The sequence below is a fragment of the Ctenopharyngodon idella genome, chromosome 19 (genome assembly GCF_019924925.1).
Source record: "Ctenopharyngodon idella isolate HZGC_01 chromosome 19, HZGC01, whole genome shotgun sequence".
Lineage (NCBI taxonomy): Eukaryota > Metazoa > Chordata > Actinopteri > Cypriniformes > Xenocyprididae > Ctenopharyngodon > Ctenopharyngodon idella.
In genome coordinates this window covers 20,757,154-20,775,593 of record NC_067238.1, presented here as the reverse complement: position 1 = coordinate 20,775,593, position 18,440 = coordinate 20,757,154, and the positions used below count along the sequence as shown (strand labels likewise).

The 18,440-nt window shown below is 41.6% G+C and overlaps 1 protein-coding gene across 1 annotated transcript in view; it reads left to right on the top strand.

Annotated features, from left to right (window-relative positions):
• dtnbp1b (dystrobrevin binding protein 1b) overlaps nucleotides 1–18,440 on the top strand; it is a 62,181-nt gene that overhangs the window by 12,334 nt on the left and 31,407 nt on the right. The window contains 1 exon segment of the mRNA XM_051872638.1: nucleotides 10,104–10,432. Within this exon segment, the coding sequence (XP_051728598.1) occupies nucleotides 10,390–10,432 (43 nt within the window). The 5' untranslated portion in view covers nucleotides 10,104–10,389.

Genomic DNA, 18,440 nt, shown 5'->3' with positions numbered 1-18,440 from the left:
TGAAGGGTTGCAGACTTCGATCAATTAGGGAATAATAGCAGACCTGTGCTTTCATTATAACTACTACTTATCTCTTTCTCATGCAAAAATAAATAAATAAATAAATATTATTAAAATAATATTATTTGTAAAAAAAAAAAAAAAAAAATAATAGAAACATTTGGCATTTTTTCTATTAAATTAAAGATTTGGTTTAATTTACTTGAAATATGTAATATGTTCCATGTACATTTTTGTAAAATATTTGATCTGTCACACCACATGATAAAATTAGGTTGAAATATTATCTTACACTGGGTGGGGTGTAGTTGGACATTCTATTTGATCAAACGTGTTTGTTAATATCCATCCTGAGGCTCATCGTCTTGGAACCAGCTAGACTGTGTCTTCCAGCTTTTTGATCTCCAGAGACATAGTGAAGTTGATCATGTCTCTGTGCTCTCCAAAGAACAAACAGCAAAATAAAATTAACAAAATCAAGTTATTTTTGTTGCTGCAGACTTCTGGTGATCAGAAACAGCAGTGTGAAGGATATGGGGTGGTAAATCAAAAGCCATTCATAGTGCCTGACTGGAACACAACAGCGAGTTGTGCATTTCACAGAGCAACACTTGAAGGGAAATGTTTTGTCTGGAAAACAAGTTCTCATAATCAGCTATTTGTCTCATAACATGATTTCTCTGTTCTAAATTGCTATATAGCCCAAATCAATTGGCATGCAATTCTAGCATGGCTGCTCTACATTGTATGATATTACTGTATGTTACCCAGAAACCTTTGCTTATATGGTTTAATATATATCCCAGATCCTTCTGAGATCAGCAGTAGTTATAATGCTATTGATGCAAGCACTGCAGACTTTAATGTAGGTTGCACCTAAAGGCGATTGAGAATCATAGCTGCTGAGGTCATTATTGACATTATGGTGATTGAGAGGCATTGCTTTTGCCTGGAGTGCAGCATTCCTGCAGACGTGGTTATTTTCCACAGCTGCTGGGATTAGTTTGAGTGAATGCGTTTTTTCTAATGTGTGTCACGATCACTGTCTGTTCCTGGACTCCATTTCCCATAATCCTCCCTTCCAATCACCTGCACACTCCACACCAATCACCAAGTGCCACACACACCTGCAAATCATTACCTGGACTATAAAAGACACACACACACACACACCCTTTGCGAAGTCTTGATTTGCCCCGGTGATCACTTCTGAGCGTTTTCTTGTGGATTGTATTTCTGTTGCCATTGGACTGTTTATTGGACTGTGTTTGTTTGCCGCCTGCCCTGACCATTGCCTGTGACTTTACTCTGCTTGTCTGCCGCCTGCCTCGACCATTGCCTGTCCCTGTTTGTGTCTCTGCCGTTGCCCTGTCTACTCTGTAAGTACTTTTAATAAACAAGCTGCAAATGGATCCTCACGCATTCGACCCATCATTACAGAAGACTTCGCCATCAAACGATCCAGCAGCTTCTACGAGCGCTTCCAGCCCCAGCATGGACCCAGCAATACGTCTCGTCCGCCTTCGGCAAGGTAATTCTACACTCGAGGACCACATTCAGAAGTTTCTAGACATTGCCTATTTATCTGACCTGCCTGACTGTGCCCTCATTGACTTCTTTGGCTATGGATTAAACGAACCATTGAAGGACTACTTACTTATTAATGGTCCCCGAGGGTCGTTCGTGGAATTTCTGGACTTTGCTCTGCTTACTGTTGGTTCACTGTTTACTGTGGGTGTCGCGGAGGAACGCGACACCTCGTTCCCCCATGTAATGGCTGCCTCTAAAGAGAGCATTCACAAAATGGCGGCCACAACATCATCACATCATGTCTCTGCTGATCTTCCAGAGCCAAGTCAAGTCTCCGTTGATCCTCTAGAATTACATCACGTCTCTGGATCTGTTTGGGAGCGGAGTGGGTTGCGTTCCAGTGTGGCTGATCCACCGCTGACTTCAGCACGAGCGGCTGGCATTCCTAAGCCTCCGCCGGCCGCTTCGCACTCAAGCTCGCCGGTTGCCACGCACTCAAGCTCGCCGGTTGCCACGCACTCAAGCTCGCCGGTTGCCACGCACTCAAGCTCGCCGGTTGCCACGCACTCAAGCTCGTCGGTTGCCACGCACTCAAGCTCGCCGGTTGCCACGCACTCAAGCTCGCCGGTTGCCACGCACTCAAGCTCGCCGGTTGCCACGCACTCAAGCTCGCCGGTTGCCACGCACTCAAGCTCGCCGGTTGCCACGCACTCAAGCTCGCCGGTTGCCACGCACTCAAGCTCGCCGGTTGCCACGCACTCAAATTCTCTGGATGCTATGGACAAGATGGCCGCTTTGCCAGTGCCCACGGGCAAGATGGCCGCCCCGCCAGTGTCTGGGAACATAGGGGTCGTTCCAGCCAGTGAGTCCACTCCAGAACCAGCTCCAGTCCGCGAGTCCGCTCCAACCCGTGAGCCCGCTGCAGCGCCCTCAGAGGAGGTAGGCATAGAGCCACCGCCTCAACCATGTAAACGGAGGAGGAGGAGGAAGAAGGCTTCCTCCATCCCTCAAGGCCCGGAGGCCTTCCCAGAGCCCGCTGTAGGCCCGGAGGCCGTCCCAGAGCCCGCTGTAGGCCCGGAGGCCGTCCCAGAGCCCGCTGTAGGCCCGGAGGCCGTCCCAGAGCCCGCTGTAGGCCCGGAGGCCGTCCCAGAGCCCGTTGTAGGCCCGGAGGCCGTCCCAGAGCAGCCCGCTGCCGTCCCAGAGCAGTCCGCTCTTCCTGATACGGCCACGGAGGCCGGCGCCGAGCTCCTCGCCCTGCCGGCGCCACCCGAGCTCCTCGCCCTGCCGGCGCCACCCGAGCTCCTCGCCCTGCCGGCGCCACCCGAGCTCCTCGCCCTGCCGGCGCCACCCGAGCTCCTCGCCCTGCCGGCGCCACCCGAGCTCCTCGCCCTGCCGGCGCCACCCGAGCTCCTCGCCCTGCCGGCGCCACCCGAGCTCCTCGCCCTGCCGGCGCCACCCGAGATCCTTACCCACGAAACCGCCACGGCCTCCGTTGAATTCCCCAAGAACTTTTTGGGGGGGGGCCATATACCTGAGGGTGGGGAGCTTGTGGGTGGGGACCCTGCACGGCCGCGATCATCAGCGGCCTCCGAATTGCTTGAGCTTGCGGGTGGGGACCTTACACGCCCACGGTCTTCAACCGCCTGTGAACTGCTGTGGCCGGCTACGGACCCTGACCTGCCGTGGGCGCCCAAGCTACCTGACCTACCGTGGCCGCCTAAGCCACCTGACCTGCCGTGGGTGCCCAAGCCACCTGACCTGCCGTGGTTGCCCAAGCCACCTGACCTGCCGTGGGTGCCCAAGCCACCTGACCGGCCGTGGTTGCCCAAGCCACCTGACCCGCCGTGGGTGCCCAAGCCACCTGACCCGCCGTGGCTGCCCGTGGCACCTGACCCGCCGTGGCTGCCCGTGGCACCTGACCCGCCGTGGCTGCCCGTGGCACCTGACCCGCCGTGGCTGCCCGTGGCACCTGACCCGCCGTGGCTGCCCGTGGCACCTGACCCGCCGTGGCTGCCCGTGGCACCTGACCCGCCGTGGCTGCCCGTGGCACCTGACCCGCCGTGGCTGCCCGTGGCACCTGACCCGCCGTGGCTGCCCGTGGCACCTGACCCGCCGTGGCTGCCCGTGGCACCTGACCCCCCGTGGCTGCCCGAGTTCCTGGACCTGCATTGGAGACCCCGTTCCCGTCTGCCAACAGGTCTCCAATGTACCCACCCCCCCTCCCTATCTGTGCCATTTACGCCGCGAGGACGCGCCTTCCGGAAGGGGGCGTTATGTCACGATCACTGTCTGTTCCTGGACTCCATTTCCCATAATCCTCCCTTCCAATCACCTGCACACTCCACACCAATCACCAAGTGCCACACACACCTGCAAATCATTACCTGGACTATAAAAGACACACACACACACACCCTTTGCGAAGTCTTGATTTGCCCCGGTGATCACTTCTGAGCGTTTTCTTGTGGATTGTATTTCTGTTGCCATTGGACTGTTTATTGGACTGTGTTTGTTTGCCGCCTGCCCTGACCATTGCCTGTGACTTTACTCTGCTTGTCTGCCGCCTGCCTCGACCATTGCCTGTCCCTGTTTGTGTCTCTGCCGTTGCCCTGTCTACTCTGTAAGTACTTTTAATAAACAAGCTGCAAATGGATCCTCACGCATTCGACCCATCATTACAATGTGCTTCACACAAATAACATTTTTTTTTACTATAATCCTGAATGACCTCTTAGGTGCTTTAGTAGCTTGTTAAGAATGTATTTTTTAGTGTAAAGTGAACATGACAATTAAATTGATACTTAACTTAATACTCGCATTCTGGGTCTTATTGTGAAAAATTTATTAGAGCATGTTATCCCTCCTCCTAAATAAATGAATTAATACATAAATAAATAAAAACAGTAGAATAGTAATTTAAAACTGCTTAACATTATTTGGAAGCACACTATGTATTCCTAGTTCACCCAGTAGAGCAACACCAAGGTCATAGGGTTGATTTCCAGGTAATGCATAAACTTATGAAGTTTAAAACTTGAAAACATCTGCAAAATATATTAATCTAACACAAGTACGAGTTGCAAATACCATTTAATTTTTACTTTTAACCCTTTAAAGAGATTTTACTTTTATAAATTAATATCAAACATTTTTTATCTTGTAATATAATAATTATTTTTAATATTTAACTTTGGACTACAACATATAATATGCTCCTAATATAAGAAAAAAAAAAACTTATTAAATAAATAAACATCTCAGGTTATGACTGTGACCATAGTTCACTGACAAGGGGAACTTTGACTCTGTGTCTTAGATTGATGCTATGGGGAACGCCATCAGCGTGACTGGTGTCTGAAGCACGTGTGGCAAAAACAGCAATTGACGACAGTTGACGATGACAGTCCATGACATCACAAGCAGAGCGCCTGTAAGTATAAAGCATGCCTGTAATACACGTCATCAACTCTTTTGCCTCAAGGAAATGTGCAGACAAGCCCGAGGCATGGCAAAGAGACAGTGTCTTGATCACTTTCTCACGGAACCAGGGTTACAGTCATAACCTGAGATGTTCCCTTTTGAAGTGGAAATTCAACACTGTGTCTTGGATTGATGCTATGGGGAACCAATACCCACTGTGCCATGCTGAGGGAATTCCTGCCTCATTAAGCTGTGAATATGCACAAACATAATGGGCATAGCATAAATTGACTCTAAGGATTACTTAGCTGGAGTCAGAGTGCGTCAACCCCAAAGACGCATTCAAATGACTCATATAGACTGTATAGTGCCACTCCCTAAGCCAATATCTTCCAATAGTAGGAGAAGATACCCAAGCTTCTATGCTCTATAGCAGTGGTTCTCAAAAAAGGGGTACGCATACCCCTAGGGGTACTGCAGGGGGTACGTGAAAGAAAGTGAAAACTGACATTTAGGAATAAATCATTAAAATAGGTTATTGTATTTTTATATGAAATTAGGACTACACAAAGATGTAATGAAAATTAAGTCATAAATTTAAAATGCATTTTAATTTATTAGATTTATTTATTGAGCAGCGGATTCGGCATTGGGAGCAGTGTTTGGGCGCGAAATAATGTAGGTAAGGAGAGGTTGCGATAAAATAGACAGGTGGCTTCTTAAAAGAGGACAAGCTCCTCAGACAAAAGACGAACATACTAAATTAAAACAAAAAAACAAACCAGAGCCTCAAAATCTCCGGTCTAAACACCCACATCAGGTCGGGAACACACTGGAGTTTTTCAGAAGAAAATTTAATGAATTCACATCATGCCAAGAGAACATGAAAAAAGCCACAAGTGCATCAGCAAAAGCACTCAAAGCATCGTATGCTGTGTCTTTACTTTTGGCGAAAGCTAAAAAGCCATTTAGCCTGGCTGAGGAAGTGATAATTCCTGCTGCAGCTGTGCTTGCTAAAAAGCCATTTAGCCTGGCTGAGGAACTGATAATTCCTGCTGCAGCTGTGCTTGCTGAGATCATGGTGGATAAATCAGCAGCAGACAAGATCAAAACTGTACCGCTGTCAAATGATATCATTTCGCGTAGAATTGACAAGATGGGGACTGATATAGTTGAGTAAGTGGTGGATAAACTCAGGGCTAGTGAATCATTTTCACTTCAATTGAATGAATCAGTTGATATCAGCAGACAGGTGCAATTGGTTGCTTTTGCGAGATATGTGGATACCCGTGACATTCGCGAACATATACTTTTTTTGCAAAACACTGGAGGGGAGAACAACTGGACAGGATATTTTCAACATTGTTCGTTTGTTTTTCCCGACATCCTGTGGACACACTGTGTTATACACAGAGAAGCCCTGGCATCACAGAAGATGAGCCTAGAGCTCAAATTTCATAAAGTCGCGACCACTGAATGCACGTCTGTTTCGGAGATTATGTGATGGCATGGAATCTGAACACACCGAACTCTTTTTACACACCGAAGTCCGCTGGCTTTCGAGAGGCAAAGTACTGAATAGGCTGTTCGAGCTGCGAAATGAGGTGTGTTGCTTTTTGTCAGACAATGCGTCCCCTCTTGCCTCTTTGTTTAAGGACAATAATTGGATTGCCAAACTAGCGTATCTAGCAGATTTTTTTACTAAACTGAAAGAGCTCAATCTCAGTCTGCAAGGCAGGGACACTACGATTTTGATACTTTATGACCGAGTTGGTGGTTTTCTCAAGAAAGCGGAGCTGTGGAAGAGACTGTGTGCAGAGGGCGATTTTAGCTGTTTTCCTCAGTTTGATAGCTTAGTCGTAAGTGAGAATATGGAGAGAGACACAGTAAAAACCTTTCTGGATGGACACTTAGCTAACGTGATTTCTAGTTTCAAATCATACTTCTCTGATATAAGAGAGAAGTCTGAGCAACTGGATTGGGTTAGAAACCCATTTACACTTTCCCAAAGCAACCGTGGCACGCTACCTGTTCACCTGAGGGAGGAGCTACTGGATTTATCCACAGACCATGGGTTGCAGACTACTTTTGAAAACTGTTCCCTGACAGAGTTTTGGGTGTGTGTGAGGAGAGAGCACCCTGAGCTAGGGAAAAGCGCTTTAGAACGCCTACTCCCATTTGGCTCTACCTACCTCTGTAAAACCTCATTTTCAGCAATGACCCTGATTAAAACGAAACAAAGAAACAGACTTTGCCTTGAAAATAGTCTGATAACAGCTGTAGTTTCTCTTAAGATCTTTGACCAAGATTGTCAAAGATCTTAAGAGAAGGACAGGCCCATGTATCCCATTGAAATGATCACTGACAAATGGACACAAATGGGCATACTAGACTTGTATAGAGACATATATGAAAACTTAACTGTTAGTTAAAACATGCTGAAACTTGAAACACATTGAAAAAAAAGTTGAAACACATTGGGAAAAAAATGGACCGTTGAAAAATAGTTGAAAAATAGTTAAAAAATGATCAAAATGAACTTTTATTGAACTGAAAAACACTGTTTTACCTTTTACTGTTATGCCTAATACTTAAGAGATTTACATAGTTGCATAAAGCTACATACAGAAATGTTTATAAGAAATAAACCTGCTCGGGGGGCATTAGATATAATAACTGTCTCACTGTTATTCTTATTCAGGACTCAAATTGGCACCTGCTGGCTGCTACACTGTTTCTCCAGCCTCTGGGCTCCCTATCATTTCACTGTATTTTAAAGCAAAATGTTGTTGTCTGGTCAAGGGGTACTTGGCTTGAAAAAATCATAAAAAGGGGTACTTAAGCCAAAAAAGTTTGGATCATACTAAAGAGACTTTGCATGGAACCCAACCAAAGGGGAGTAAAAAGACCCTAATTTAGGACCCAACATCAGTTGGGGAGGAAAGTAAATTAACAGGGGAATACAAATTGCCCGCCAAGGGCAGCTTACTGAAGGGTGCATGCGAGATGCTAAAAACTTAGTAATTAGCACCTCAGGCTACAACCTTCGATGTTTGTACTGAGGCAAGGGAGGAAAATGAGATCAGGGTATAATGCAGTGTGCCCAGTAACTGGGTGGAGCTTCCCACAGCGAATGCATCACTAACAATACATTCAACTCCCTCAAGAGCTGAATGCGCTCCGTACACAAGCTAGGTTCTTATCACTGTATCAAGAATCCAGCAAGAACACAGCTTCTTAAGGCCCGGGTATACTTCATTTTTCGCGTCCCACTTTCAAAGTATACTCCTTTGGCTGTGAGTGCAGAAAGACACGTTCGGTACGTGCGCACTATCTAGTGGATTTTGTTTTCAATCGCTCAAGTCACACGCACATGCGCTGTTGTACGTGGACCTTCCATGTGGTCTCAAAAATTGGGCTGCACGTGGACAGGGTGTGTGGACGCCCATGAGACGTCCATGATCAAGAGCCAAACATGCTTGTCCAAACGCTAGATTCCTATCCCCCAGGAGAGAATCAATAAGAACAGAGCTTCTTGCTCTAGGGATAACGTGGATCCATTATAATGAGTGCATCCAGTACCCTCGGTAGTCAAATTTGCTCCAACAGAGTGTTTATCTTACACGTACAAACAAGCGGCTTCTGAAGGCAAAAAATGAAAATGACGTGTATTACAGGTTCCCTTTTGTATTTACTGGTGCTCCGCTTGTGATGTCATGGACTGTCGTCAACCAGTAAATCTGTGTGTTTGTCACGCTGATGCCATTCCCCATAGCGTCAATCCAAGACGCAGTGTCGAGGTTCTACTTCAAAAGGGAACAAACAGACTCATTATTCTTATTATTCAGAGTTATTATTTTAAATAAATAAATAAACATAACATGAAACCATTAAATATAGAAACCATTTTATCTTTCCTACAATCCTACATAAAACAGCGGTTTAGAGAATGGATGGATGGATTTGATTTTATCTGTTTATAATAAAACTATATGTTTCATGTACATAACTGTCTTGAATAACAGCATATTTGTGTTTAGCTGTGCTAATCTAATCTTCTGCTTATTGAGCTCTCAAATGATTCACTCTGGGACGGTGCTACATTTGGTGTCCAATCATTTGAAGAGGCAATCAAGAGGAGCTGTGGCTCCCTGCCTCTCAAATCAATTACATGTATTCGTTATGATATCTAATTAGCTTCATATTGACTGCCAGGGTGTATCATTCATGTCGGATGAAAAATAATAGCTAATCCATCCAGTACTGGCAGCTGTTGTTATTATTACAGTGATGCTATTGTTAACTGGCAAATGTAGTGGAGTTTTGTGCAAATAAAAAATACTGCTGAAGTTGTACAGTAGTGGTCTGCAGGTAAAAGGTGATTTAAAAATGACTGTGAAGGGTCATGATATATACATTTTCTCATAATAATTCTTTTCTCATGTTTTAATTCTATATAGACTTGACACTTGAGATTTGGTTGTACTCCACAGTCAAAGATTGAAGGTTTTGCAGGTTAGTAAGAACTCGTTAGTCCCTGCTGGTAGATGCTAAAACTACACCTTTCTGCTGCCAAAAAGCATTTCTCCATTGAAGGCTTTTGAAATGCAGTTAACTAAAACTTTTTACATGATCTAAAAAAAAACAAAAAAACCCAGAATGCTGTGGGTGGTTGCCTGAGCATTGCTACATGGTCATTTACTGGACATTCGTAGCCTATAGACATTTGATCGGACATTGTGAATATTTGGTTTATTTTCTGTTTTCACAGTAAAATTAAAAGTCAGCATGAAATGGAAGTTGCAATAATCTTTTCTTCCCTATTGTGGCGTATATCTGAGTGAAACGGCTTCTCGAACAAGAAAAATGTACTTGATTTTGATCAAGCCAACATAAATTGATTGAATCATTGTGGTTGGCTATTGCTGTGATCTCACGTGAGTGACTACTTGTCCTGCCCTCAAGCCGGTAAACACGTCATCAGAGAAATGAATGTCAAGTGTAATCATTGTGGTTACTGGGCAATGAAACAGGATGTTGAGATACTGTACTTCAAGAACTCTCACTGTTTCTTTTTATCTTCTGTGTTCTTCTACTTCTTCTATTCATGATTTCCATGCTCTATTAATGCAGTCTTTTTCTCTCTTTGAGAGGTTCCCCTCCTGAGATGCTGAGTGGTACATTCCTATCTACTACTCACTGCTGCTCTGCCTCTCGATCCATCAGACAGCCGAGCGCTCGCTGCACTCTGCACTGCTCTACAGCATCACTGGCTATACATAGGTGTGCAAGTGTGTGTGTCTAACCCTCCAGTGCTGCTCGTCTAGACGTTCAGGATGTGTGGCGGGTGGCCTGTGCTGTAAACAAACAACAACACCCCCTGCCCACTCCGGCTCTCCCACTGCAAGACTCCTGGTCAGACTCAGCACCGGCTCTGGGATGGCTTCCCCAGGATCCTCCGGTGGCAGCAAGAGGAATTCCTGTAAGTGGCATCTCTCTTTCTTTCATTGCTGATGGTTGAAGTGTCTTCTGACACGCAGTGCTTCAGTGATTCCACATGGGTTGTTTATAGATGTGCGTGCTGGAAAAAGGCTGTTGATCAGGATTTTAGATGACAGTTGTTTACTGGACTTGGATTATTTTGTTCCAATTTGGAGGGCGGAAATCGTGGGTGGAGTGCTATAATGTCTCATTATTTCTAATTTTTATTAATCACTGAATGACTTTATAATAAGTTTAAAGAAAGAAATAGAGACACAGATCTTTCATCAAAAGTGTGTTGTAACTCAATATCAGAGGTTCTTCGCAATTGTTTTTGGCTTCGGGATTCAGATTTTACACTGGACTTCAGGTGGTGTCAATATTGTCATGGAAAAGTAAACAAATGTGCACTTAAAATCAAACATTGAAATTTAATCACATTACCATGAACTACAATATGAAATAATAACTAAAATATTTTTTTTATTATTTGCAAATTATTGTGCCTCTTGAATTTCGATGTTTTTACGCTCTCAGCAGCCAATAATTCATTGCACAGAACACTGTAGTTTGCAAAAACTGTGTTTATCCTCTTTTAAGCATAGGAGTATAATGTCAAGAAGCCTGTCCATTTTGCTCAATCTGCTCCAATTTGGCTAGCTTCTACCAAATACAGATTAATTTGCAACAAAGTACAACAGAATTTGATTGGACGCACAGCCTTTGGCATCACAAAAGGTGTTCCTGACTGCTTTGACGTCAACAATGACGAATGAATTTTCTCCATCTTTTAAATTTTGATTAGCCCATTTATTTAGTTGTACTAACAACGTATGCTTACATAATTGCATTTTTTAAATTACCATTTAACATTGTATTTTTTACCAGTTGAGAAGGGCTGCTCTAAAGCACTGTTGCTACCGTTATAGCTTTGTCCAGTGCTATTTTTCCACAAGAAAAACTTTTGTTAATATTTCATTGCATGTGAAGATGTTGGTGTGGCGGCGAGTGGAATAATAGCAGAATGTATGAGTCAGTGTGAAAGCTGTGTGAGGGAGAATCCTCAGGGGATGAACTTGAGTACTGAGTATTGATGGAGCACAGAGACTGTGATATCGCACACACATACATAAACAAAACCTTGCATCTCTATGTGCCATTTTTTCAGTGGCTTTAAGTCTGTTTGGCTTTTCATCTTGATTAGTACTGCTGGAGAGCTCTCTAAGTCTTGTTATTATGACGACCCCACCCATCCCCCGTCCGTTTCTCCTCCTCGGGATGTGATTTACAGTCAAGGCTCTCTCAGACCCTGGAAACCTCATCCCAGAATATCTTTAATTACTAAACCAACCAGCTCTCAATAACCCTCAACCCACTTGGGTTTCAAATCAGCATCAGAGGTGATGGTTATTTTGTCTCTTTAGTGTTTTGACACAAAGTGGTTTAAGTAAGGCCATTGAATTAATCTATTCATTTGGATCCTAAAGGGATAGTGGTTGAATGATAGAATTCAGCCATTTACTCTGCCTTATGTTGTTTCAAACCTTAATGACTTTCTTTCTTCCATGGAAAACAAAAGGAGAAACTTTGAATGGTCATGCATCCACACAAAATCTCATTACTAGCATATGATACATCAATCAATGATGAGTCACAAGACAAGAGAACCAACTGAGAACCAATTCCTATTCATTTTCCCATTTTTAAAGAGACCCATTATGCTTTTTTACATTTTCAACCTTTTTTAGAGTGTAATTTTACTGTTTGAGCATGAATAAGGTTTGCAAAGTACCACAGCACAAAGTCACTCGAAAGGGAGTTATTCTCTAAATCAGTAAGCACTGTTTCTGAACTCCCTGAAACACACCGATTGTAGTCTTGAGTTTGCTTCTGGGAACAAACATGTCACAATATTCCTCATTTAAATAATTCAGGCCCAAGGCATATGCAAAAAAAATAGGGGCAAGGCCAGGTTGAGTTGCGTTATTAGTGTGTTGTCGCCATGTCCAAGAGATGCTGATTTTTTTCACCCCGGTTCTAAGGGGCGTGACAGTTCTGAAACATACTCAAAGTGGTTGACCCATCACAACACACTTGTCCAGCTGACGAATCAGAGTACACTGCACTTTTCGGAAAGAGGGACTTCATAGCGACAGAAACTAAACACAGGCTGCATCTGAAATTGCATACTCTCTTGAGTAGGTAGTAAATATAAATAATTTCATGACTGCTAAAAAAGTACATTCTATGTAGTATGAATGTAATTCAGACGTACTACATTCGCCATGCTGTCATTATGACCTACCAGCGTCAATTACGTAGCTTCACTGCCATTCACAAATCCTCTCCCGTGGCCTCATGGGATAGTAAAGTGTCCATCGTATGTACACTTCAGAATCTTGCCGGAAGTAGTAGCTACTTTTTGCCTACTCTTTTATGAGTACTGTGAATTCGGACATACACTTTTTGTCACATACTGTTTTTCGCCTACTATATAGTAGGGAAGTAAGGAATTCAGATGCAGTCAAAGAGGTCTTCATCTCTACTCCTGGTTCCTGCAGAGTTTAACTCCAACTCTAATTAAACACATCTGAATCAGCTAATCAAGCTCTTTAGGATCACACAGACAAGTGTGCTGAAGCAGGTTGGAAATAAATTTGGCAGGACAGTGGGTCTCTGAGAGCAGGATTGAAGACCTCTGATTTATATGCAGGTTATGCAACAGTTTTAATTAAACAAACAAGCTAATACAAAAGACACCAGCAAACACAAACACACCATAGACAATAACCAACGTTGAACAGAACAATTTGTTATATAGTATAAATGCAAAGGGTAATGATAAACTATAGACAACCCTATGGTTTCGGACACCATTACAAATGGTTGTTGCCCTATTTAAGGGTATGGGGGCGATTTTGGACACAGCCTTAGAAACCATGACAACAGAAGAAAAAAGGAACTAAACACAGGAACTCAGGACACAGGAAATATGGAATTAAATGAAAAAAATTCTTGTACAGAAAATCAACAAAACTAGATGTGGCATAGTTAGGTCCTAGATCACATAATTCTCACAACTCACAATTTTCAAAACTGTTTTATGGTAGTTTGTCTACTGAAAGTTTTTTTTTTTTTTTTTTTTTTTTTTTCTTCCGTAAAGGCTTTTCGTAAGCTAAACAATTGGTATGCTGTTAAACAACATTTCAATCCATTGAACACACTCTAAGTTGAAACAAAATGAAATAATGCAGGCTGATGGCTTCAACAAAAGCATCTACCATCGATTAACTACCCCATAGCTCACAGTAGTTCTGTCTTTAAGGTTTGTAAGTCATAATTAAAAATCAGTTTCCCTATGGAGAAAATAAATGGGATTTTTACTTACAAAATACTCTATGATGCTTGACTTTACTGACATCAAATCTGCTACACAACTCATCTTAATGCATCATTTTTGAATGTATGCAAATAAGGACTTTTTACAGAGTAATTAATTAAATTCAGCCTGTTCTTCAGATGGTTATTTGTCTTTTTGATTACTTTTATTGTGCTCTTATGGTCTTTTTTTTTTTAAGTTTAATCCACATTTACTTCTATTGTATGGAAAACAGAAGCTTGGACATTATGCAAAAATTCTCCTTTTGCGTTCCACTGAAGAAAGTCATACAGGTTGGGTAGGAGAGTAAATAACAACAGAATTTAAATTCTGAGTGAATGTTTTTTAAAGAGGCTTTAGAAGATTCTTAAGTGAGAACTATTGTTGGATAGTCCTGTGCTGGATTTACACGCAGCACTTTTTGCTGACAGCTACATCCAGTCAGTCAGTGAGATGACAGAGGTGCTGATTAAAGACTATTGAGCAGAATTCAGCAGAGAGCTGGGCTCTAATCTCACTGTATTCTCGCTTGTCTCTCCTCTGCTTCGGTTGACTTTAAGCGTGCCAGGTTCACTTGCCTTTACATTAAATATTAATATTGTTTAAATTAGCATGCAACAGAAATGATTAGTGTCTTTGTATCGAGTTAATTTGGCGGTGTACTGTATCGCCTCTCTATCTCTTTCTTCCTGGCATTGCTCTGTATTCATACACAGCAATTATTTCAAAAGGATGACAGCTGGAGACATGGATTGGATTTGGAGGTGAGTGTTTGTGTGTGTGTTTTGAGGGTGAACAAAAGACAGTCTGGTGAAAGCTTGTTTACAGACATGTTTTTGACAGTAGCGCGTATAGAAAGATTAAAAATGCAGGTCAAAGCTTCTTTTAATAAACAGGATGTATGTGATTGTCATGTTTATTACCTACTATGACTATGATTGTAAAGTGACTTAATAAATAGAGAACTTGCACATCTATATATTATTATATTATAATAGATTTCTTATATTTTCTTTATCCAGTACAAATATCCTCTCTGGCCTGCTGTATAATTTTGTGAGTCAGACACTTTGTTCAGTGTTTTGTAAGTCTTGATTGTCTCTAGATCACTAAGGTCGCAGAGCAGATCTGACTCATATTATTCATCAGCGGGTTGCCAGATAGTCTCTGCTGCTTATAATGCTACTGTTATAATCAACAAAGCTGTTTATGTTGCAAGCATGTAACACAACCACAACAAAACCAGAACACTCTCGTTATAATAAATAAACAGAGATGTTGCAATTTTTGAAAATGCTAATTTGTGTAATTCTGCTTATAACTAAATGTCAATTATTAACAGTCAAATAATCAAGTCAAGATAAATATGATACTGTAAATATGATATCATTTATCACACTGGAAACAGACATGGTCCAGAGGTAAATATCCCATTCATTATTTCCATAGGGGAATTGATTTTTATCAATAACTTATAAATCACTAAAGACAGACTTACCGTGAGCTACATTGTTAATCGATCAACTTATTTGTTTTTAAAAATAATTGTTTCAAAGAATTTCTGTTGAAAAAACTCTTCAGTGCCCACCCACTTCCATGAAGCACCGCAAATTACATCCCTATAGCTCCCTATATTGTCCTAAAATACTTCAATATTTGTATATATGCATAATTTGCAATAAGCTTAAACTATGTTGTTTTTATACATAATCAACATCTTTAAATCAATAGTTTTATATTTCTTCATTGTTTTTAATTCGATTATGTCATTCATGATGCTTCATGTGACAGTTCTTTTCCTTATTAAAGTTAAGTACTCAGTCTTGTGCTTGTTTTTTTGTCCGATTTTCAATTATTTTTGTTGTAATGTTGATTTGATTTGAAGCTGGTTGGTTTGGTTCATGGCTTATAATTCTTTAACAGAGACTTTTTAAAAATCCATTGAAAAATCAATGGAAAAAAAATACTGAAAAAGTGAGCGGGCACTGTTGCACTCTATTAAAGATGGAGTGCATTGCATTGTGGGATATGAGTATTTCACACAGTGTAATGTAGTAGTTCATCTGGGTTTATGCAAAGACAAAGTTGTCGTACTGAGCACAGTATACAGTATATCATCACTGTTGGGCAGAAACCTTCAGTAAATGGAAAACACTGTATTTTTTAAATAATTAAACACTGTCAAAGTTGATATTGTGGGCTTTATATATGGTCAGACACTTGCATGTGTCATTATATTATTAACATTCTACCAAAATCAAGCTCAAATGGAGTTACAATGTTTTTTGACCAGCGAAAATGTTTCGTCCATCATTAGAATGCCCGCATCTGAGGCAGTAAGTTCATCGCATTACATATTCATCAACTTACAGTTTATATAAAGCCTATTGCTATGTGGGCGATCAGTTTTTTTTTTTTTTTTTTTCTGTCATTTGGCCAAAATCTTATGTTATAAAAGATATGCACATGCTTTGTAAAGACCCCCTGTGCTGAAAATCAAGTTTTTAATGTTGTTAATATGTCTATGTGGTGTTTTAATATGCTTTAAGATAAACCATGTGCAAATTTATATGTCAACACCATAGCTGAGTATTTTCTCCTTAAAACTGCAGTGAAAAAAAAAACAGTCTCAAACCTGCGGTTTGAAATTTCTGGTGTCTGTGACGTCACAAACTACCTTGTAACCAATCATGTCAATGTGCTGGCGGGCTTTAGCATATCATTAACAGCGAACTAGCAGGGGAGTCTCTAGAGAAGCCAGGTTATCCCGGTATATATTTTTCTGTTGATATGAAAAATCGTGTATATTTAGCAATATGGCAGGTAAATGATTTATATTACGATGTTATGATGAACTATAAGCCTTTCTCCACTGATGTTTTGTCCAATCTATGCTGAGTTGTTCAATGCATTTGTAAGGATAATGATTGTTAGAAGGCAGCTGTCTGACTCTGACATGGCGAACAGGAACATGGTTTGTGTAACATTAGCAACACATTATTAGCTGTTTGATAAAATAGTCAAGCAAAAGGCTAATCATATTAATTACCGTTATGTATCCGTTATGTTTAAAGAATGATACCATTTTGTGCTGCGTTTACTTCAGTAAGTTGAGCGAGTTCATCTCTGAGCTGGTGTGAGCGAGTGGAGGTGGGGCTAATTTGCATATTCATATATCCGCCTATACTAAATGAGGCAAGGGTATACAAGGGTATACAGAGTTACATTCAAGCATTTCAAGGCATGAATTTTTTTTAATTTTTTTTTTTACAGAAAAAACAATAAATCATTTTGGTGATCAAAGATTAGCTTTAAGGGATAAAATTATTGACTACGGGGGATCGGCTATGACAAATCTAGACTAAGACACTCTATCTGCTCCTCAAATACATAAAACATTAGCCTTGCAAATGAGCAGAGAGGGTCCAAAATATGTGTGGCACTTTATTCAAGATTGAGGCGGGGTGGAGTTATGAAGTATCTTTAAGGAAATATTTGCAAAAAAACACCGACAGATGTAAAGAATGACCAATAATAGTGATTTATGAAAAAAAAAAAAAAAGAAATATGGTGATACAAGGTTTCTGCCTGACAGTGAAGAAAGCCTATATTGCACATTGCATGTGAGCCATGTGAAACAAGAAAGCTATAATTCTCCAGTAATAAAAAACAAAGCTGTAAGCGTGCAATGTTGCCAAAGGGGAGGGTGCAGGGAGGATGTCTTAATTGCCACTCATGTTGCCCTTTGTTCTTTACATGAAGGGAGGCTAAATGTCTTTACAACATCACTACAGAAGCAATCGTGATGGGAATACAGCATTAAGTGTCATGCTGCATTACACAAGTACAGTAAACAGTCTAGGGAGGTTGGCACAGCAGCACGCTCGCACTCGGAGAGCACCTGGTTAAACAGGTGCTTGTACAGAAAACAGTCTTGTGCTGCTCAAACTACTTAACCTCCGTGTGAGCAGTGAAGTATACTGATGGTGCCGGAGGTTGAAGGGGCATGTAAACATTTGGGAATAATGGACATGGATGCTCAGAACGAGAGCTGGAAGTAAAGGAGCAAAAAGAGAAAATGTTTTTTGATGTAGGATCTGTGCTGCTGCTAATTGGCGGCGGATGTGGCTGAGAGCGCAAAAGGAGGACTCGCTCAGAGGGAATTATTATATGTGTGTGAGTGTGTAGAAGACACACATGGATGTCTAGATATAATAGCTGAACTGGGACTGACCCATATTCCATATGCAGCTTTATACAGGGATAAAATGGAACTGTAATTTTACCTGTGAATAAAGATGTTATGCTGATTTACATTTTTCTTGGAACTAAGTCCCCCTGTAGTCAATAATTTTATCCCTTAAAACTCATCTTTGATCACCAAATTACATATTTAAATGTTTTTTTCCTGTGAAAAAAATTCTTAATGCCTTAAAAAAGCTTGAATATAACTCTACACCCTTGCCTCATTTAATATACACGGATCTATGAATATGATAATTAGCCCCGCCTCCACTTGCTCGTCTGCAGTTTTTTTCGTTTGAACTGAACAGACAAATCGCATGTGGAAATTGAATTTTCGTGTCAAACATTTGTCTTTATGTGATCAGGACGTTAGCCTTTGTATATG